General features: G+C 42.9%; 1 protein-coding gene across 1 annotated transcript in view; it reads left to right on the forward strand.

Annotated features, from left to right (window-relative positions):
- The first annotated feature begins 11 nt into the window (after positions 1 to 11).
- RYBP (RING1 and YY1 binding protein) overlaps positions 12 to 18665 on the forward strand; it is a 36882-nt gene continuing 18228 nt past the window's right edge. The window contains exon 1 of the mRNA XM_005420159.1: positions 12 to 265. Within this exon, the coding sequence (XP_005420216.1) occupies positions 12 to 265 (254 nt within the window). The remainder of the gene's footprint in view (positions 266 to 18665) is intronic.

Genomic DNA, 18665 nt, shown 5'->3' on the forward strand with positions numbered 1-18665 from the left:
GGCTCTGTAACATGGTTTCTCATGTGTGTGTTTTCTTTCTCTCCTCCTCCTCTCTCTCTCCTCCTCCTGCCGCCTCTCTCCTCCTCCCCAAACACACACGTACACACACACGCTTCCCTTCTCCCTCCCCCTCCTCAAGGCCGAAAAGGCAAGCCAAACCTGCAGCCGACGAAGGCTTTTGGGATTGTAGCGTGTGCACCTTCAGGAACAGCGCCGAAGCCTTCAAATGCAGCATCTGCGATGTCAGGAAAGGCACCTCCACAAGGTACGTCCGCGCCTTTGAACGCGGCTCGTGCTCCGCGCTGGGCTGCGCCGACTTGTTGATTTTTTTCTCTGTTGCCTGGATATCGGCTGGATGCATCCCCTCTCTCCCCCGATACGGTCCCTTCTGTCCCTGTTCAAAAGCTTGCGGGTTTTAAAAATTCTCTTTCAAGCGTTTAATTGGAACTGGAAGACATGTTTCATGGATGTGGCAGTAACCTGAATCTTTTTGTTCTGTGCTTTTTGTTTTTTTTGTGGTTGTTGTTGCTGGTGTACAGAGATCCTTTTGGAGATGCACAGCCAGCCAGAAATGCTCTGACTCGGTTTGGGTCAGATGGCTTTTTGTGGTTTGGGTGGAGGTTTACCTGTGTCTCTAAAGGAGTGGAAATGATTTAGGATTAGGGAGCGAGAAAGGAAATGGCTGAAATTAAAGATGCCGTGAGAACAACTCTCTCCCTGAGATGTTGATCTCTCGGTGACTGTTGTCATCGGAAAGGAATCGGCTTTGTGCTCAGTGTGGGAATGGTGCGGGTTTTTGAAAGCTTTAGCTGTCAGGTCTCTCTGATTGCCTTGCTCTGAGAAACTGTGGAGGTCTTTGTGAGGTGGTGAGTCTGACATGCAGTAGTTAATTTAATCTCAAGAAAACCCCCAAACTTGCTATTTCTCAGTTAGAGGGTTCGGAAAGTTTGTCCTGGCAGTATCAGTTGTCGCTAAAGCAGGCATCTGGTGCTGTGCTTTTCCTTTCTTTTTGTGATTTGTTCTACCATGTTGGTTTCTGATTTTGTTCATATTGTACCTTCCAAATTTGAGTTCCCATTGCAGTTCTCTGCCAAAGAAATAGTCTGTGAGGTTTCCATTGTGAGAGGCGTCGTTTTCCTTGAGTGCAGCTGTGTATTGAGGTGCTCTCATCAGCAGGCTGTTTGCATGACTTGGCTGTCTTGGCTTGATTGACAAAGGAGGTGAAAGCGTGTTGGATTGTTATTGTTCGCTCTGTGCTTTGGACAATGTGAAGTGCCTACATTTTTAATGGGGAGCATGTTTTCGGGCCATTGAAACTCTCCCAGTTACAGTAACAGAGCACTGAAGTGCTTCACTCTGCTTTTTGTGATGCACATCAGCTACAAGTATCTGTGCTTTTTTATAAAATGCACGGAGGTGTTGAACTTAAACCACTAAATAGCGTGGTTAGAGCATTGAATTAGGGGAGCTTTGGGACAGCAGTGTTCTGTGCGCACCTGGAGCTAATTCTTGACTCGTTCAGTGTTATTTAGTCGTGCGGCTGAACCTTCCCAGCACGTTTGATTCCTGTGGGTTTCTGCTCCTTGGCTTCTCGGTAGGCTCAGGTGGAATGTGTTGCTCTTGGACTTGCCTGGTCCTGAGCTGCTCCTCAGGAGCGTGGCCATGCTGTCCCCACACGCTCCCAGTGCCACCCCAGTGCCTGGGTGTCAGTGGGAGCAGAGCCCTGATGAAATGTGGGAGCCCAGATGGGATCTATCCTGTATCAGACACTGTTATTTTCATTGGCCACCATGCTGCTGTTCATTTGGAGAGCAGCAGCCTGCTCTCACAAGCCTTTGCATTTTTATTTTTCTAAGAGATAATTTTCAAACTGTTTGTTGCAGTAGTAGGATGGTTTGTCTTTTAAAAGGCCATTAAGAGCAATAGCAGTCGATGATTTCAGGTTAAGAGCTGTAGCCTTACTTGCAGATGTGATCCTCGGGTCTAGAACATTGTAATTCTGTTTAGCTTTTAATGGACCCTTATGAATGGCTTCTAATTTTAATTCATTTAATTCATCAGCTTTCTATTCATTTTTGCTGCTTTTAAAATGGCTTTTGTTTGTAGAATTTGAGAAAGTATTTAAAATATTCAATGGCCCATCATGTCTTCTTGCATATTTGTATAATTTATGAATAAATATAACAGAAAGCAGGAGTGATTGAGTGTTGTGAGAGAGCATTGTGTACTGGGAAGTTCTGGGAGGTCAGAGCTATTTGTGGTGTTACTTTGAATTTTATAGTATGTGACGTACGAGTCAGTGCTTGGAAATTATTCAGAATTTTTAAAATAAATGACTGATGTAAAGATACTTAATGAGTTATGATTGATAATTTATTACTTGAAATATAAGGTGTCTGATGAGCTTGACTTTTAAGTTGCAATTTGACAAGTTGATGACACTTTTCCACAGTTAAAACTGCCTTGCTTCATTGTGACTTACTTCAATAACACTTACGGAAATTTATCAAACTCACTTTAAAATAAAAAAACTCAACCAAGTAGTGAAAGACATGGTGAGGCAACTGTTTTTCATCAAATTATTGTGTGCAATCACAGCATGCCCAGGGATTTTTTTAAGATCGGGTATGACCTACTTCCCTCCCTCCCTCTGCTGTGAAGCCAGTTATTTGTTGTGGAATTTACTTTGGCTGATAAATATTCTCTTATTTAAGAACTGGTGAGGCCCTGAGCTAATTCTCACCGTGTGTATATTTTTTCAGACTCAATATAATCTGTTGGCGTGTGGGAGGGGTGGTTGGCAGCAGTTAGAAGTTTTATCTTCTCAGATCCAACTATCTCCTTTCCCTAGGATCTCGTAAAAGGAGCTTCAAACAACAGTGAGTTTTAGAGCTGACCTGCCAAGTTAAAATCGTTGTAGAGGCTAAACAGTTAAATTGCACTCGACTGTTTTTTCAAGGAGCTGTTTATAAATATTTCAGGTGCACTTTTAAATAAAAATTAGGTCAAATTCATCTCTGAAGAATTGTTGTGCAAAGATTATACTAAACCTGTAGCACTTGAATACTGGATTTGTTACAGTATGTCACTAACTTCCTTTTCTCACCTGGATTCTTGCTATTTTACGGTTAAACTTTTATTACTTTCTATTTAAGCAAGTATGATGAGTTTTTTTACTGTTTCCCTTCTGTGAGGATGATGGCAAAGACACCAGCTCTGTTCAGCACAGAGCTCAGCTGGGTGAGATGATGATTTAGCTAGCTGCGGAGTGAGCAGTGGGGAGCTGTTTGCTGGGGCTTGCAGTGCCTTATTCCTTTCCTGGAGATTTTTATTGGTGTCACAGCACAGGGAACTGCTGCTCGTCACCACTTTCACTTGTGTCCTGTGGCTCTTCTGGTGGTTTGCTCTGGTGTAAAACACCAGCCCCTGCACTCAGGAGAAGACTGGAACTGCCAGGAAGTTTGCTCCACAGATGCAGGTTCCTTTCCAATATCCATTACTCCTTCAAACACGGAAGGAAAGTTTACTTTGGATTTCATAAGAATGTGAGGGCAGGATCTGTCCTCGTATTTCCTGTGAGTTCCTATTTGGGGGTAGGTGATGGCTGTCTATTTCTGTTTGTTTTTCTTAGTGGCATTCTTGCTCCTCTTCTCCTTTGGTTCTCTGATAGTTTACATATATTGTGTTCCTGTACACCTCTTGTAGCTTCGTCTCTCCTCCCAGGCAGGGCTGTGTTTCTACATGGGATTGTTTTCAGACTTCATTGTGAAGTGAATATTTGCTCCCCTCCTTATGATTTCAGGGAAACTGGTTTTTGAAACTTTCTTTTTGGATGAATAGGCAAGTAGCGTGATGTGGTGGAGCTTCTCTGATGTTAATTGTTCTCTAAATTTGGGATGAATGCTTTTCTTTTCCAAACTCCACATTCCCTTATCATGAATGTGCCTTGAGTACAGAGAAATGCACTTAAAGTCAGTGGAAAATGTGGAAGCAACAAATGGATGTCTGATATGCAAATTAACAAAACAATGGGAGCTTTTACTACAAAATTGAGTTGAAATGTGTGTGTCCTCTGCAAGTATAAATTGAGCAAGCATTTCTGTTTTATTTGTTGCTAATACCTGTATACTTGAAGTGCAAGGTTTGGAGTTTGCATCAAGTGATATGAATGTACACTTCATTGTGGAGTGCCCAAGGACTGATGACAGTAGTGCTTCACCTTCTTGCCATCCTTATTTTTGAGGGGAGGCTGAGCTAAAACTGTTTATATTTATAAATGGAATTCTCTTGTATGGAACAGATGTGTCAGATACTGGCTTTAGTTTCCCTTTAGTTCTGCAGAAAATTTTCATGTTTGCAGGATCTGCACCTTGAAGGATGCAAACTACTGTCCAGTCTGAACTACCACCTTGAAGGATGCAAACTACTGTCCATGCCACCATGGAAAAGTATTCTCTTCTGCATCCAAGCTGGGCTGACTAGAATAGGCACCAGATAGTCCTGCTATTCCTGGAATGAGGAATCAGGCTTATGATCCTGACCTTCATACAAATAATATGTGCCCTGCTTATTTGCCATGTGTTTGCAGGACTGTTCTGAAAACTCTTGCAGTGATGTGTGGCTGTGGTGTAGGTTGGAAGCCAAGTGGTTTAATTTGGTTCTCTCAAGTTAGTTAGCTTTCATTTGCATAAAGGTGGGTTTTATTTAGCATCATAGCTGGCCTTAAGATGGCCTAATTTCTATAAAAATGGAATATGTAACTTGTCTAAAAAAAGCTGTTGTGGCAGCAGTGTTGGTGCTTTTACTCTGGAATATTTGTTTTACTATTTGGCTGTTTAAATCTGTTGTTAAATCATCCCTGTTTTTCCTGTTGATTGCTGAATTTAAATGGCTGTTGGATTAGCAGGAGTGAGGCATTGGCCGTACCAGCCTGGAGTTGTGGCAGTGTTCCACTGGAGCATCCACATCCTGAGGATGTGTCCCCTCAGGGACTGCTGTTGGGGTAGGGGAGGGTGCAGTGTAACTCTGCCTGGGTACTGCTGAGTCAGTGAATGCACAGTACCTATTTGCAAAATGCTTGCCCACGTGCCAGGAGTTCTCGAGATCCTTTTTGTCTCATCCCTTATTCACCAGCACTGCCTAAAAGTGAGTGATTGTTACTTAGTGGGTTTGGGGAGTGCTGCTGCTAGGTCTGGCAAACCGACCAGGGCAGAGGAGCCAAGGGCAGGAGCAAACACCATCTGACAAGCAGACAATGCTGACGGTTCACAGCAAACCCTGAATTCTGGGGCTGTGGTTTGACAGCACACCAAGTTTGAATCTGTGACTTGTATTGCAGAATCACATGTGTCTCAGCCACATGGCTTGGAGTATTGATCCATTATGAACTGACTTCTGGTACAGATTCATGCCACACTTATTTTTTAAACTAGCTTGGAGTTAGTCTGTGAGTCTTCAGCTGAGCAGATGAAGCTGTTCAGCTTCAGATCAGCTATTATCTGTCAGCCTGGTGCAAGCATAACCCTGGCATAAGATCTGTGTCTTGTACTTTGGCTGTTTGAAAGAAGTGAGAGTTGTGTCCTGATTTGCTCTTTGCGGTGTTTGGCTCTGATTAATGATCTCATTACCATCACCCCAGGATTTCTCTTAGATCTCAGCACCTCTGGGAAATCATTCTCAGCAGGGAGAATCCTCAGTGTTGACGTGCAGCACCAAGGCAATACCCCTTTGCTATGGTTGTCAGATTTGGGTACCTGAGAAGCTGTGGGTGGCAAATTCAATAGGGAGTATGGTGGTTCCTGTGACTCACTTTGCTTCTATCATATTTTTTCTGAATGTCCTACTAAGTAACAATAGCTATACCTGGTTGTTTTCATTCTTTTATTAGGATAAAAAAATCTTTTGGTTAAAATAAATAATAAAATCTTCAGCATGAAAAAGGGGCGTTGATAATATTTATGTAGAGTATGTTCAGGTTAATTGTGGGTGGTAGGGTTTAATCTCTGATTTCTTGTGGAGACTCTCTGAAGATCTAATGGATAAACTGCGACACTGAGCGTGTTAATACATCACTGATAATATGCAGTGTGGATATTATTCATTTTTCCCTTCCTCCATAGGCTGCTTTTCTGGGAGATGGGAATCTAAATCAAAGTGTGTATGTGTGTGTAGGAGGAGAGGGCATGCAGCTCTCTTTTATTGCTGTGAACAGACGTGGGGTCCACTGGGATGCTGACCCCTGGCTCCCAACAGGTCCTTGTGGGGAACTGGTAGGCAGAGGAATGCAGAGCAACTTTCTCTGCATGCCTTTCTTAATTGCCCTGATTGTTTCATGTTCCCTTCAGCTGCTGCTGCCTTTGCAGCGCTGGTGGGTGTGTTTGCACCCTGATGTGGGGTTTGTCTGGTAAGAGGAATTGGTTGAACTGGAAATAGGACAGTGTGCAGTGTTGCCCAGAGTGATAGTTGAGAGGAGGGAAGTGGTGGATGCAAAGTGTGGTTCCCTGTAGCCATCCTCTGCTCCTGTGGCATCCTGGCTGAGCGTCCTGTGCTCAGCATTGGTGTTCCCCAGCAGCATGCAGCACTCTGGGACTCTATTTTGGCTGAATTTGTAGGTCCCTGAAGAAAATGCATGAGACCCAAGACCCTCATGAGGAGTGAGAGGAGTCAAGAAGTGTGCTGTGGGCTGGATGGGTTGTTTTGGCTGGCTCTACCTGGCTTTTGAGCTGTACCCCTGCCATAACTCCAGGCGAGTTCACTGCTGATCTTGAATTGAGTGTCACTCCTACTCCAGCTGCTTTGCATTATTGGTAGGCTTACTGTTCCTTGCTGTGGCACTGCTCCTTTTCTTCCTGCTGCACTGTTCTTGAACAGACAGGTCCTTCCAGGGTCCCTTGGTGAGGGACACAGAAGTTCACAGCACTTCTGGGGAGTCCTGCTGTCTGCAGGAATATGGCAGCAGAGTGAGACACACAGCTCCTGTGTCAGGCAAAGCATGTGCTCTGCTTGTCCTTTATTTCATGTGCATCTCTCCTTGTCTGGGGAATTCTTCTTTGGAGGAAACCCACTGACCTATTTTGTGGGATTTCAGGTGGTTCTGTAGGTTAGTGGGTTCCAGTCCTGCAATGTAGGTCACTCGCAAGGTGTGCTGGAGTTTTGTAATGCATAGCTCTGACCTGAAACAGGATTCATACAAACTCTCTGTGGCTGTCTTGCAGCTGTACTTTGTCTCTTTGCACTGGGCTATTTCTTCACAAGATAAAAGGAGAAATTTGGCCATTTCCAGAGGGAAGGGGTCTTACAGGAGGGTTTATGAGTGTTTATTTAAAGTTGTTTCAGACAGGTAAGGGCAAATTTCCCTTACTGCCACTTTAAAAAGACAAGGAACACTGAGTAGCCCATCCATGCTACCCTAAGCAGATGTCCAGGATTACAGGATACACCAGAAATAATGTGGAAATGCCTCCATTACGTTTATGTAAGTTCCTTTTACAGCTGACATATGCTAAATACATTGATTGTCTCTTTGTGCAGACAGATTTCCTTTACATCAAGCAGAGCTCCTTTTTGCACTTTTTTCTTGCATCTGGAGGTACAACCAGATCCTTAACATTGCTCTTCCCATAAACCAGCTATTAATTAGGAGCATGTTCTTTGTAGCAGAGTGCTAATTGGTACACCAGCAAAATCACTGCCTGTTAAACATGGGAAAGATAGTAATTCTGACTGGCTCAAATATAAATGAGAGAGAACAGCATCACTTCTCTCTGCTGGCCCACTGGGTTTTATTTGACTGTTCACTAACGCATTGTATTCCAAATCATGTGAATCTCAAGTTCTCCTACAATTAGTTGCTTAAAACTGGGTGTTGCTTTGATAATATTTTATTCCTGAAGTTCTCTCTGTGTTTCTGAAAGTTCAAAGTACACCCACAGCCAACCTTCTGTTAAATAATACTGGAAATACACAAGGAAAAGGGTTTGTAGGGATCTAAAATATGGATCATGGAAACAGGCGACCCGATTTGAACTGAATGTGGTCTTTTATAAGATGCTTGCCTGGGATTGTGGAGCACACCCTTGTGCCACAGGGATCAAGGTACTGAAAATTTGGAGAGGGAATTTTTGCTAGGGTGTGAAGGGACAGGACAAGGGGAATGGCTTCAAACTGGACAGAGGGCAGAGTTAGATTAGGTTAGGAAGAAATTCTGCATGGTGAGGGTGGTGAGGCCCTGGCACAGGTTGCCCAGAGAGGCTGTGGCTGCCCCATCCCTGGAACTGTTCCAGACCAGGTTGGACAGGGCTTGGAGCACCCTGGGATAGTGGAAAGTGTCCCTGCCCATGGCAGAGTGGTTGGAACAACGTGATCTTTAGAATCCCTTCAAACTCAAGCCCTTCTATAATTCTCTGTTCAGAAGTTCCAAAAACTTCAGTTTTAGGATCTTACCAGATTGGTTGTCTTTAAATAAAATGGAAGCAAAACAAGTCAGTTTTGGATTTTGTTTAGGGCTAAACAAGGAATAAATGTTTAGACATGTTTTCTCGAGCAGATTGTTTATGGGGATTTCAGAGTTATAATGAATTGTTTGTAACATGCAGAGGTGCTAAGTGAGACGAAATATCTTGCCTGAGATAAAGCTGTCTTCTTCAGATTTATATTTTTGAGTAGACAGAAGTGAGACTGATCATAATCTAAAATATTTTATCTGAACTAAATTATTTTTGTGCATGTGGAACTGTGTCTGGGTAATTCATGTGCAGCTGCACGTGGTTGATTTGGGGAGGTGGACAGAAGATGCAGAACTGCTGGGATTTGGTGGCTTCAGTGGTGTAAAGTTGATCAGAAAACTGCCCCAATGAGTAGAGAGTGTGGGTTACTCCCTGCACCCCAGTCTCATATGTGCAGTGTTTTATAAATTACAGGGGTATTTATTAATGGGATATAATTGCTGTCTTTTTTGGGTTTTTTTTAGGGGGTGGTTTTTTTTTTGTTTGGTTGGTTTTTTGTTATCTATGTAGTAAATAAATACATGGAAGGATTTATATTTTTTCACTTTTGTTTGCAGATGACAGTGGGGCTTGTATGATGTTAATGTGATTTCAGCCTGTGTGAGAGATGCTGGAATTCACCCTTTAGCAAGTCAGCTAGCTAAATATCCTCAGGATGCCATTTTTAATCTGTATGGTTATATTCACTGTCTGTGTTATAATTTGATCAAGAAATTTATGCCTATGGTACATGTTTCATTCCTTTGTTTAATTAAAAAGAAAAAAGATCTAGTTTAGCAGAAGGATGTAAATCTTACTTGTCCTGGCTGGACAAAGCATGCTGATCTGTTCAGATTGCTGGAAATATGTGTCTCTGCTGAAATATTTGGCTCTCATTATATATCTTGGAGCTCTTATTCTGAAAGTGCTTTCACTGTTTTTTTCAGAAGTGGCACAGAGCACTTTCTCTTCCTGAGATGAGATTTCAATAAGAGAGGCAATACATTGATGGATGATGGCCCTGTGATGGAGTCAATCAGCCAGTGCAGTCATTTGTCTCCTGGGGATACAGGGTAGAGCACATCATTAGCAGCAGAAGGGGAGGCTTTCCTCTGTAATGCTAATAGGGCCAGGGAGCTGGTTGGTGTCTGTTTGCTGCCATTGCTCTGTTATTACAGGTGCCTTGAGGAGAAATAAAACTATTTTCATTTGTTATCTATGGGTGTGGATCAATTTAACAGAAATATTTAATAAGCTTTAGGAAATATTTGTGATTCAGCATAGTCTTAGCAATTTGTAAACCTGCATCACGTAAAAATGGTGAATTATTCTGAGGGAATTGTGTGTGTCTTTTTGGTTTTACACACAAGTAGCTTGACTGGTGGAGAAGAGACAGGCAGCTGGCTGATTTGAAGGGCAGTGGGTCTTAATTGGAGGAGAGGTGTTGAAAGGGAAGCCCTTGGGTAGCAGAAGTTACTGCAGCAGTCTGGTGGTGCTGGGTTTCTGTCAGAGCGAAAGGCAGAGCACGAGGCAGTGAGGGAGGGCGGCTGGGGCTGTGCTGGTGAGTGGCAGCAGCACTGAGCTGGGCTCAAGGTTAGCTTGGTGTGCTGGGCATCACCCAGCTTTGCCCAGGGAGGGTGAGTTAACCTGCACACTGCTCTTCCTCCATGGCTGCTTTGCTCCTTTCTGGGCTCTTGGGAGCCACAGCAGTGATCCCATCAGGAGCAAGCATGGACTCCGCTCACGGTGGGCAGGAGTGCTCCTGTTCTTGGACACAGGGCTGCAAACCTTGTGTAAGCAGAGTCTGTGTCCAGAGATGGTCAGTTCCAACAGGGCACACACAGAAGTTGGAAATGTTGGGAGGACAGGGTTGTTCTGAGTGGCTGGTGGGTGTTTCTGTACCCTCCAGCGCTGTGAGCAGGGGCCTGGCAGTGTGGACATGACTTTTTTGGGGGAAAAAAAGCTTTTACTTACTGTGAATCTGGACATTTAGGTAACTCACCTGCATGCATTTACCTATCTGGAAAGTAAAGGCACTATGAAGTCCACATAGAGATTGTAGGAGGTAAAGTTCATTGTTGGGAAGCACTTTAGGTTCTGAAATGTCTTCTCAAAAACTGCGTGTGAAGTCAGACTTAACAAACAGTGTTTATCTTCTTTTCTCTGAACTGTATAGATAATGGTTAAAAAAAGAGAGCAAGGGCAGCCAGAAAGCAAGTGATGTTGAGCTGCTGGAATGGTGTGGTGGGTACTTCTTGTACACTTCTTTTCTCTTGTGTACAGTGATGTCTTTGCCTCTGAAGTATGGGAGGAATGGCTCAGCTGTGTGGTACTAAAGGCATGGATTGTCAGAGTTGTGCAATTTTACATAGGGGTTAGCAGAGCATGCTTTGTCATGGGTGTGGGAATACAGGGCTCTGGCAGCAATTAAGAGTCATTAATTAGGAGTACTTAGTGCCGGATGTGAGTCAAGTTAGTTGTAAGTTGCTTAACTTCTGAGGTCAAGAAAATCTGATGCATCTGAGACATGCATCCATGGGACTGTGGGGCTGTCCACAGAGATGGGCTGGAATAGCAGAGCTCAAACGGAACTGTTGAGCTTCATTAGATGATTTATTGCCAGTGACGGTTTGGCAGCACCTCTGCCAGCTGGGAGCACGCATTTGCATTCAGAACCTCTGAAGGGTTCCTTGAGGTTCCTGGCTTCCATCAGCTGGGAATGTACAAGTGCACGCCAGGAGTTTACACTGCTGGGCTGAGACACCTGAATCAGCATTCAAAAAAAGCAACAGTGAAACTTTCTGGTGAGGGAAAGCTGTTCTGTCTCTATGAAGGGGACGAATTTTTTCCAATTACAAGTTAACAAATTGATAGAAAAATCAATGACGAGCAGAACATGGGCAGAATATCATGCCTGTGTGCTGCATACCTGTTCTGAGTGTATGGGAGATCACACCTTCATGTTCAGCCTGTGCACTTACAGAGATGTAAAACATTAGGACAATCTCACTTCTTGTGCCTGAAAGAGGCATTCGTGCTGCCAGTGGCCCAGCATGTCAAGCAAGTAATGGAAAAAGATCTGTAATAATGTACCTGTTATAGTTCTCAGGGTTTTCCCTAATGTGCAGGGACAGTGAAGGATAGCACTGAGCAGTAGTTTGGTTTTATTTCTATCTCTCTATTTTTCCTGTCTTGCCTTTTTTTTTGAGTTTTAAGCCAGACTAACTTTCCCACTGGCGCTCTGAATTCACAACTCTGAAGTTGTACAGCTGTGTACTGCACTTACTTGTTTATAAAAGCTGTCACAAGCATGAGTGGTTTATTTGGTTTTCCCCACAAAGGTGTAGTGTGAGGAGCAGGTTTATTTAGTCACGGGTGTGGGAATACAGACATTGTGCTTGGAAATGAGTTTAATAACAGTTGGTTGCTCTATTTCCGAGCGTGCTGGCATCTGCAAGTCTGCCTTGGTTCAACAGGTAGTTGATGCTTGGGGAGAATGTGGCCTTTTGCTCCTTGCATTGATTTTTTGGAGTCATTTCCAGAGGCTGCAGAAGCACAGCACTTTGCTGTCAGCTGCAAGGGCTGGCTCAGGCCTCTGGGATTGAGGCACTGAGAAGAAAGGGAATAAGTTGACATGAAACTTAACATGGTTGTCTTTTGTGATCTTGCTTTTTTTCCAAGACTGTTTGTTCAAGTAGATGTTTTTAATAGATAAAAAAGATTAGAGAAATGTGTTGAATAAAGCCCTAAACAAAGACTTCAGGAAATAGCATTTTCTGTGTCCATGTAAGCAGAGAACTTCTCAGACTACTCTTTGCTCTTGGTCTTCCTGGAGCCTATAAAGTCTGAACAGACTGAGACTGCTACAATTCTGGGTCTGGTTCTTTTCTGTTTGTTTTTGGGTTTGTTTGTTGCTTTTTTTTTTTTAAAAGAGCACCTCTGTGACCAAACGTTTTCTTGTTTTCAAGCAGAATGTAACAAAATTCCCAGAAAAACCCAAGAGATTCACCAAATTTTGCAGAGCTGCAGTTTTCAATGAGCCTCATCTACGTGCTCACTTGTATCAAAAAGATTACATTCCCTCTCCCTGGAGTTGTAGCCACATCCTTGCTTGTATAGCCAGCAGATTATTACTGGCTAAGACAGGTTGATTATTGTGACTTGCTGCTTTCCCTGCTTGTTCCAGTTCAGGGTATTATTGTTAACAGCTTTTAAAGTCAAGTTCCTCCTGGAAGAATTGCTGGCTTCAGGCAGAAAAAGTTTTCCAACCAGTTCTGAACTACTGGGACTGTTGAATTTTTTGAAATGCTGTTAACTGCTGCGAGTACACCTTGAATCATGCATAGCCTGAAGAGCATCCTGGGGGTAGGGAGACATAAATAATTGTTTAATTGCTCTGCTGTGTAGCTTACATCATGTTGAGTATCTAGAAAAAAATTACTCTAAACAGTGTGTTTTGGTAACAGTTCTCTGAGTCTGAAGATGAGCATTTATCCCAGTGAAGTTTAATGTGGTTGTAAGCAAGACATGCAAATGTGTCTTGACTTAAGTTTGTTAATAAAAATGTTGCCAATCTTTCAGCTTTCAGATGTTTGGTAATTATCCTAACTGAAGTCTTGAAGAGTTTTAAAAGGAAAACATTATTCTATTAGAATGAAAAACTTTGTCATTAACATGTACAAATTGTTAATAACTATTTTCAAATTTCATTAGATTAATGAATAAACATGTCTTCTGTGGTTGTTAGCAGATACAGCAGAAATCAAATAATATACTAACATTGTTTTAATTAAGAATACATTGATAATTCTAAAAATTCACTTTTGACATACAGCTCTTGGGCTTGAAATGAATCAAACTTGGGCTTTTTTATACTCCAGGGAAATATGCTCTTTTCTCAAAGCATGCAGCAAAAGCAAGCTCATGAAAATCAGTATAACAGAGTACAGCCACTGCAAAATATCATTATAATAGTTAAGTAATTATCTCACTGCATGACTTAGCAGGAGGGATAAATAATGCATGTGGAATTGTGTTGGAGCTTGCAGGGAAGGTCCCGGCTGGCAGAGTGGCTGGGAAGGGCAGAGCCCTTGTCCAAGGACGGTGTCTGCTGGGTCCAGGAGCTGATGGCTGAAACCTTTCAATGCCTCTGAGGAAATGCAAACCCGATGCAGACCAAATTTTCTCTTTTCCCTATAAATTTGAAGGTGGCCATTGGGAAGGAATCCTCCTTTGCTGTGTTAGCAGAGCTTGGCTCCTGCTGCTGCCCAGAGCTATCCTGTGGACAGCATCTCCCAGCCCCTGATAGAACTGTGGGTCTGGTTAGCAGGAATATTGGCTCCTTTTGCAGCAGACAGATGAGGGGTTTGATTTGTCTTCCTTGCAGCTAGAACTGAATATTCTGAATCTGTCAGTTGCTGTCAAGAGGATTGTGCTTTGGATTAGTGAGCTCCTGGAAGCAGTTTGAATCATTGCAGTTAAAAGCACGCCGAACAGCGGTGTAATTAATAGTTATATAATGTACCCAACAAGCTTAGGCAACCAGGATGTAACTTGGAAAGAAACACAGCCCTGTGCAATCCCTGCATTGCCTGAGGACCACTGTGCATTTCAAGGGTGATGCTTTTTGTCCCAGGACCATTATGGTGAGGGCAGGTTTGTTGCTGATGTGTCAGTTCCCTCACGAGGCATCTTTCTGCACCTTTCTCCTTCCCTTCCTTTTCTCTGATGTCCTTCTCATCAGGCCCTGGCCAACCCAAGAACATTGCTCATGTTAGGCTTGTTGGAACTATTCTTTGCTTCTGTGTCTGCAAAAATCTTTGGCTGCTGTGTAATTATGGATGCCACATGAAAAACTCCCCAGCTGCTGAGAATAATGCTCATTTCTGTTGTGGAGTTTTTGAATAGACATTTCAGGGCAATTATGCAATACCTTTCTGCTATGCAGTACCTGTCAGCCCTTAACCACTTGTGTTTTTAGGGGAGCTGAAATGGCTATTGAGCCTTCCAGAGTAATTTCTGCTTTGTGACAAGCTCAAACGTGTCAGGCAAAGCTGTGTATTTCAGCGAGGCAGCAGGTGAGTCTGTGCACCTCAGACCTCCTGTCTTGTAGGGATTGGATTGGATTGGAGGTGTAATGCTTTCAAGTTTTTTATATTAAAATCTGTGAATAGCTTATGCACAGAGATAGTTATCAAAATTCTGAGGTGTTGCTCTAATTCTGGGTGAATTTGATAAAAAATTAATGTAATTTTCTTCCTTTAGCTGACTGTTGAACACTTTGGTTGCCTTAAACCTTTGCACTCCAACATCTAAAAGTGTTTTTTTCTCTTAGCTGATGTGTAGGTGTGATGTTTGGAGACATGGTTTAGAGGTGGACCTGGCACTGCAGGGTTGGACTCTGTCTTTAAGGTTTATTCCAACCTATGTGATTGTGTGAAAAAGGGAGAATTTTTCTGGTACAGAACTTACTATTTCTCTTTCTAGAAAGGTACCTTATCAAATGTGATTGGTTGGTTGGTGATTGATTGGTGATTAATTAGAAAGTAATTTTCATCTCTAAAAAGGGCTGCTTTAATTTAAAATGGGATGCTACTGCTAATCAAATGTAAGGTTGCCTGCCCTCCTGGTTTCTATCTACATTGTTTCCCCCAGTCAGTTTGCTCAATATTCACTGCCACTGACCTTGGATAATTAAGAAAAAAGCCTGCTGTTCTGAGATGATAAATGCAGCTTCTCTTTGGAATGAGGCTGATTAGCTCAGTTGTGAAAGTGTCATTTAATGTCTGTAGTTTCTGGTGGGATGGATGCTGCCTCTGCCAGGCTTGATGTCCCTCTTCTGCTCCCTGATACCCAGCTGAAGCTGTTGCTGAAAACCCCCTGGGCTTCCAAGATCTGAAACTTGCAGTGGACCTCTTCAATTTTCAGAGAAAATGAATTTAAGGCTTCTTTTCCTTTCTGGATCACTGACACTTCCAGCCTATTCCCAGTGCAGCTCCACGGCTGCAGTTGTGCCCTGGGTGGGAGTTTGAGATTCCTGCTTGGAGCAGCCGCTGGAGCAGGGCTTGGTGCATGAGGCTGTTCCTGTTCCACAGCACTGCCAGCCCTGTGCGCTGGGGGCTGAGTGGAGACCAGAGAAACACCAATGGAGAGAAAAGGCCAAGTCACAAAAACAACAAAAAAAGTTAAGGAGGAGAAAAATTTTTTTCAGACCTGTGAAAATATTTCTCAAAATTTCGGTTGGACAAGTTCCTTGCTCTCTTTATTTTTCTCTGTGCTGCTGCTTGGGCTTCATTATTTACTTTTGTTTTTGTTCTCTGAGTTACTTGGATTGTTTGTGACTTAAAATACCTGCTTGTTTACAGTGTGAAGGCTGTTTGTTTTTTAAACATCTTCAGGTTGATCATTCAGTTGCATGGTATTTTAGTGGGCTTTTTTCTTAGTCTAGGCTTTCCACATGAGACACTCACTACTGTATTTGTTCTGGCAAAGTACTCCAGGCTGAAGATGGTTCATAAAGTTGTGTTTTATTGATCTTTTTTTGGTTTTGTTTTTCTTTAGCTGGTGTCAGCCTCTTCTTGAGAGACTATACTCTGGTAGTAGACAGTGTATTTTGTCAGGTTGTCTTTTGTTGTTACACAGTGGGGGACTGTTCCTGATGGGATCCTTGGGTGCTGATGTGGTGGCAATAATTATCAGTAAGATTTTGAATGGCATGTGGACTCTTAGCTTTTGAAGCCAGATCTGCAGCCTTGAAAATCTTCAAGTCTTCATAATCTTCCCCCCCCACAAAGGTAAAAATTTATTTGGGAAATTGCATAAGACTTGTTATGCAAGCAGTCTCTTTTTAGCCTCTGTGTAAAGTGTATTATAGAAAAAGGTGTTATTCTTTTTTTTTTAATTCAGGCAGCAAGTGGCACAAAAATCTCACAACTGAGATGTTTTCATGAAGAGAGGTTTTATTGACGGTTGTGTTGTGCTTGGAACAGAGGTAATGCAGAACTGCACACAGCTCCAACAAATGCTCACACCTGTTCCCACAAAGAGATTCAATTCCCACCATGCATCCAGTTCCAAGGAACACTGATTGAGTGGACAGGCTGTAGATAAAATCACCATAGGTCTGTTAATTGAAATACATTTTTCCTGGAATGTTGCTAGTAAACAACTGCTTAAATGAAATCTATCCATACCTTACTTTACATCTCATTTAAGGATTTGCTGCTTACCCTAAGTTCTAGGTCATTTTTCACATGTCTGTGCGTGTCCTGAAGCAACTCATTTTGTGGACATCTCTCCCTTTCCTCTGCAGGCTTTGTTTTTGATTCTCCCTGAGAACCTGGTTTTAAATAGAATTAGTTGATAGAATCAATTGATACAGTGAGGTATTGCTGGGGTTGTAGGAGGCCACTGGACCCCTGGTCCCCTTTACACCTTTAACTCCACAGCATTAAAACAGAGTGTGGCTGCTTCCCAACACCAAGGACCTTATGGGTTTTACATTCAGGTTGTAGCTGTGTGCCTTGAATAAATCTGTTTAGTTGAAGAAGGGTTGTTTCATGTAATATGTCTGAGTGGAAGAGTTACTTGAACAAAAGAGACTTAAAATGAAGCTGTTAATTGTCACAGCTGGTGACTTTTTTCTATGCATTGCTGCCAGCTGAGAGCACTTTAAACTCCCATCTGAGGTATGAGAAGGCCCATGCCTCTTATCTGCACCTCCCTGAGTAAGGAAAGCAGTTGTTCAATTATTCTCTATAATTAGTGCGCTTCAGTGGGTAGGCAGGTATTACTTATTCACAGCCTCTTTCACTCCTGCTTTTCCACGAGTGTTTGCCTCCCAGTCTTCTGCCTTCTCAGTCCTGAGGCATCTGGATGTACCTTACCTGGGTAGTGGGTGGGCTGTTCCTAACAGCTGTGAAAACGGGAAAGTTCAGATCAGTACAAAAATCAGCCTAGCAGATATAAGAATGTCTTGCCTAGGTTGAAAGAATTTGAGAGATGCTGTGATTGCAATAATAAATGAAATATTTAGAATAAATAATGAAATATTTAGAATAATTTTTCCAGTTCTCTGTGGGTCCCTTGAAAGGAGGCTTGTCCACTGCCTGTGTAAGGCAAAGAAGTTTGCTTGAACCTGGTGGAATTGGTGTCACTGAGGTTAAACTTCATTGTAGGATGTATTGTCTGAAACACCACCGGAGTGCATTTGTCTGTGAGCAGGGAAGCCAGATGCTTCCCAAGCGTTTGGTGTCTGTACCAGCATCTCTGGGAAATGCCTGCAGCCTCCAGGGAAGAAGCAAAGGATTCTCTTCCAACTCTCACAGGTAGTTTTTTAAGCAGCATTTAAGCTACATCAAGCTTTGACTGTGTAACTTGTTGGCTTCCCCCTCTTCACCTCCACCACCTTCTTTGAGCTTAATGTGACACTTGGGCTCAAACATAGGAATTCTTTTCAGGAAGCTCTGAGGTGATTTGCTGCCTTTTCCTTTAGAGGGGACTTGGAGCTTTTTCCAGGTTCACAAGGACACTGGCTATCTGTGTCTCAAAGAGCAGCATGGAGTGGCTGTCAGGATCAAGGGCTGCTTGTTGGTTTTGGATGGAGCTTCCTGCCCGTGCTGCCCTGGCTGCCACCGGGAGAGGGAAGAAGTTGAATAAACAGGGAAACTATGAAATAAACAGAAACAAAACCAAACCAAGCCCCTGCCTCGGGGCGTGGGCTCGAGTCAGTCAAGCGGACTTTCTTTTGTTAAAAGGAGGCACATAAAAGCTTTTCTGCTTTTGTTTTTGTGCCATAATGATAATTTCCATGTGTTTTTCTGTGGTGTTTGATTGCTTTCAACTTCTTCTGAGGAAACTTAGTGGAAAAGCAAAAATTTGTGTTACTGCAGATGAAGGGGTTGATTCAACCTTTCCTGCCGCACATACCCCAGTGTTTTTAGTAGAAGTGATCGATTTCAAGCAGTCAGCTTAAGCCTGCATGTTTTTCCAAGTTGCTTCTCAACTTTTAAAGATGTTATTAGACGTTTTAGATTCCAGGTCAGGCTGCAAATACTCATTCTGGGACTTCAGTACTCAGAACCTTCCTCACTGTTTTCCGTGAATGACAAAACTGCCGCTGCACTGGTGCCAACCCTTGTGGCTTCGTGGGTTCATCAAGGGGGAATAGGTGGGTTTGGGAAG

The sequence above is a fragment of the Geospiza fortis genome, unplaced genomic scaffold, assembly GCF_000277835.1.
Source record: "Geospiza fortis unplaced genomic scaffold, GeoFor_1.0 scaffold70, whole genome shotgun sequence".
In the NCBI taxonomy this organism is placed as follows: domain Eukaryota; kingdom Metazoa; phylum Chordata; class Aves; order Passeriformes; family Thraupidae; genus Geospiza; species Geospiza fortis.